A 4,412-nucleotide genomic window follows, 5' to 3' on the forward strand; every position below is an offset into this window, starting at 1 on the left:
TGAGTGCCCTTCCCATACCTACCACTAACTATGTGTTTTAAGGGTTCACTGTATATGTGGAAGGAGAGGTGGAGCCTGTTATTTTGGGACTTTTATGCCAGGAAGGAAAAGCTTGGGTACAGCCTGACAGGGCAGAGCTTCATTCAAATATAGACTTGTTGAAAGGGAAGTAGCTTATCTTTTTTCTGTCTCTCTTCTTACCCCTCAGATAAACAATAAGGCCTGTGGGAGCGTGACCGTGCCTCTGCAGGTGTCCAAAGATTCAGAGCGGGTGCAGCAGCTCATCCTCGAGAGCCCGCTCGGACAGAAGCTTCTCAGGAATCGCAGCATCAAGAGAGCCATCCTCTCCCCCAGGACCGCCCTCATTAACTTCCTTATCGAAGAGTGATGTTCAGATGTTGGACGCTTGTGAATGCCTGTCAGTCAGTGACTCAGCAGGGAGAGACAAACGAAAGTGATGGAGTTTTATATGTCATGAATTAGGACAAAGAAAAATTGTACGGTTTATATTAACTGTCTAAACTTGAATGTTAATATGTCTAAAAAGATTTTTTATTTATATTTTCCTGTTTTTAATAAAAGCTTCAATAAGCAGTGGGTTTCTCGCCTCTTTAAAATTTGCCAAGGGAGATTTAGCACCTGTCTCTTCCAGATCATCCTCCCGTTTAGTCAGACCCTCTTGACAATCACACACGAGCCCAAACGTCACTTCACATTCCAGTCATCGTTCCTCCTTTCTCCCTGAATGCCACTTTCAGCATTGCACTCATGACCACATCTTCACACCTCTTCCTCTGCCTTATGCCGGCCTGCTCAGTGTCTCGACTGAGTCACGCAGTCATGATCTGCCTTATCAGTGTTCGTTTCAAACTGCAGATCTCTCCTGAGCACCGTACACGGACCTGCTGTTTGACTCCTGGACATGCCACTGTGCTCCGTGAGGCTCGTTTTACCAGAAGGTCTATTTGAAGTCACTGAAGGGCCTAGTGTGGTCTGGGATTTTTCAGCTTGGCCACCATATCACGGTCGCTGCACTGTGCCTGTTCACTGGGTCAACATGACTCAGCCATTGTCACTGTCTTGGCAGAGCTCACGCGCCTGCAGCACTGAAATGAATCCATGTGTACACCCACTGGCCTATCTTTAAAGGCTTGGTGAGCAGTTACCTTTCAGTGCCCACGTCGCCTAAGTCTTATATGTTGTCTGGTTTCTGTGAGTGAATGAAAAAGAAGGAATGTGATCTCCTTGAAAAGTGAGATGCATGTGTCAGTTCTGCAAGCTCAGCTTCTGTTTTGAGGAAGTGCTCTTATTTTTATAGTATAAGATGGTCAGCTGATAAGACTGATAAGATCATGCTGCATCTCATTCTGTAAGTAATAGAAGGTGTGTTTTTCATTAAAAATGTGCAGACCGAAGGTGAAACAGGACATTCCTTGCGTCCTTTTCCATGTTTCTATGCTCTATCTCTGACCATCAGGTGACAGGAAAGGGCTCACAGGAGAGACAGAATAACAGGAAGAGAAACCAGGAATAAGAGGAGGGGGGCAAAGAGCCAAAACTGTGTTTGTTATTCTTTGTATTGTCTCAGATTCTGTGAATTTGATCCCAACCAGATGCTGCCACAGCACAAAACAGAAGGTTAGTTTGTGAGAAAAGACAGAGGGGCACTATATCTTCTGTCAACTCATCTTTGTGTGCCATGTTTTCTTTCACACTTTCAGACTGGCTGTGTGAAATGAGAATTAGATTCATGGGAGGTAGTTTTTAGCCCCTGATCTCTTCCTCTTTTTGTGTTATTGCTGCAGTTCATGTCACACCTCTCTTTGAACTCTCCTCCAGCTAATAAGCAGGTCTGAACATGAACCAGCCTGGACGATAAGCTCAAGTTGTGTCATTGAGCACGGGCAACAGTGATGCAATTTCGGATGTTTAAGAAATGCCAGGAAACCCTCCCCAGACTGAATAAATAGACAAGTAAGATATTTCTGTCCACTGTTTTTAGTAAAATGAGGTCTGAGCTGTACTGAAGCATTTCCTCTAATAATTAATTTTGTCACTAACATCCCCTGGAGTCATTTAACACTTTTCGTCAGCTCTGCAGTTTCCATGACGACTAGGGTTATTGAATAGGCAACAGTATTCCACTGTGACTCACTTTGTCTTCAGACCACAGTCATAGTCTTTCTTAAATATGAGATGTACAGCATGAATTGTCTCTGATGAGTCAAAAAAAAAACGCTCCCCTTCCTCTGGAGAAACTCCTCTGATGGAAAATAAGGGTGGAGTGCACAGCGGTGCAGTCACAGTCACCCTCCACTGCACCAGCTGAATCCCTGAACTGGGCCGGGTATTCTCACAGGGGGACGAAGCAATGCCACAGCTCATTATCTTGCCGGCCTGAATGCTGGTAATTTGGTCATCCGTGGATGTTTTCCGGGTGAGCTCATTGTATAAGCAGTCTCACTAGTCCTTTTTCTTGTTTTGAGGAGAAAGCTAAACTCTTGGGGTGTATGTGAATGCGCAACATGTTCCAAAGTTATTTACTGTACATCTCCACAGTCAGTCATTTTGGCCCTTTGAGCATGTGAACTAGACTATATCCACTTCTGTATAAAGGAACACAGGTGATATGTTTTGTATTGAATGGATCTGTGGAGAGCTGCAACTTCTAGTCGACCGAAAGAAAAATCAAGTATTTTGGTAATGGATAAAGTGTTTCAATCATTTTTCAAGCAAAAATGTCAACGTTCTAGCTTCTTAAAGGTGAAGATTTACTGCTTTTTTTTCTTTGTAAATGAAGAGCCTTGGGTTTTGGACTGATGGTTATAATAAAAAAGAAGCAACTTGAAGGCACCACTTTGCGCTCTGCTAAATTGTGACAATTTTATAGACTTAAAAAATAATTGTTAGTTGCACCTTGGATCTATGACACTGTGTGTAGTCCTCGACTGTTCAGGGTGTTATGAAAGTATCACATCTGTGTGGGCAATTATTATTTGTCTCGTCTTCTCTTCTTATCTGCCAGAGCTTCATTGCAGTTTTTAAAACAAATCTGTTAAATCCATCTGTTTCCATCCATCTTGAATCACTGTTGTCATGCACTTGGCACATAGTGACTAATCAGTACTGCAGCTGCTTCAAAGTAAAAGCCTTATAAAGTAAAAGCTTGCAATTGCTTTGACCCAATTTTGCAATTGCATATGTCTTCAAGGACAAATCTTTATAATAAACTTGCTCCTAATCACCAGTCCAAGCATAGAAGGATGTTGTGTTTTGTGCTTTTGAAGCTCCCCAAGATGAAGTGATTTAATAAACAGAGCTAACTTCATGTCTTGTTTCCTACATGACAGCAACTGATATCCCTTTGAATTTGTAAGAATGAGGCTTAACTTGAGTAAAACAAGACTGTAAAAAAGCGATTGATTGAATTGATTATTGACATAATCAAAGTTCTAAAGATATTTTGAATGTTTTTGTCCATTTTACCTAACCACTAAGATCTATTTGTATAAATTAATGTATAGGCCTGTCACGATAATTATGTTATCGACTTATTGTACATATCGATTGTTTTTGCTGACCTCAATATTGGCTGTAAAAGGTCATTGCTCTCTGAAAGAGTGTACTTGCATTACATTATTATGTTGTCATATAGTTATTATATCAGTGGCATGAAGTGGTCTTAATATGACCGTAATATTGTCTATCGCAAATGGTTTCTGTGACAATAAATTGTCCAACACAAAGTAGTAACTATGACAGACCTATGTATGTGTAGAGTGTTTCAATACTTGGAAATAAAGTTTGAACACGTTTCATTCTATTTTTTCCTCCTTTAATGAGGTGCAAATGGGCCAATTAACATAATCAGTGAAACCAAATGATGTCAGGTTTTCCAAAACCCCTGCTGCTGTTACCATGTGTTTGAAGTAACCTTACAAGGAGAAAGAATTAAAAAAAAAAAAAAAATGTTGAGGATGATTTCCTATAGTTTAGACTGCTTTATGATGCATGTTCAAACATATCTTGCGGCACATTGTAAATAGGTTGTATGCCTCCATCTTTGCTCTAGCAGCAGTTTTCTGTTCAACATGTGTTAGTTTTATAATTACTACCAGAACATCCCAACTTTGTAGCATTCATTTAAATACTGACTTCCACATTTAATAACCTGCGTGAATAACACCAGCTGAGGGTGTTATTACCACACCCTCAGCTGTTTTTGGTTGATATCTGTTAAAAATGTTAAGCCTGAAGCTTGGAGGAAATGCTGTATCATGGTGATTGTTTCCCAAACATACAAATGGCCATGCCTTATAAACCTTCTGTTTTAATTACACAACTAGCAGCAGCCCAGAGGCCCCCTCAATGTACTGGCTCCATATTGTTTTTCATCAACCGGGGCTGTCAGA

At 40.8% G+C, this 4,412-nt stretch overlaps 1 protein-coding gene across 1 annotated transcript in view; it reads left to right on the plus strand.

Annotated features, from left to right (window-relative positions):
- The window catches only part of lars2 (leucyl-tRNA synthetase 2, mitochondrial), a 36,036-nt gene extending 32,218 nt beyond the window's left edge, over nucleotides 1-3,818 (plus strand). Inside the window, exon 21 of the mRNA XM_084356702.1 lies at nucleotides 209-3,818. Within this exon, the coding sequence (XP_084212828.1) occupies nucleotides 209-388 (180 nt within the window). The 3' untranslated portion in view covers nucleotides 389-3,818. The remainder of the gene's footprint in view (nucleotides 1-208) is intronic.
- Nucleotides 3,819-4,412: the final 594 nt, after the last annotated feature.

Source organism: Pagrus pagrus (assembly GCF_965226575.1).
Source record: "Pagrus pagrus genome assembly, chromosome: 7".
Taxonomy (NCBI): Eukaryota; Metazoa; Chordata; class Actinopteri; order Spariformes; family Sparidae; genus Pagrus; species Pagrus pagrus.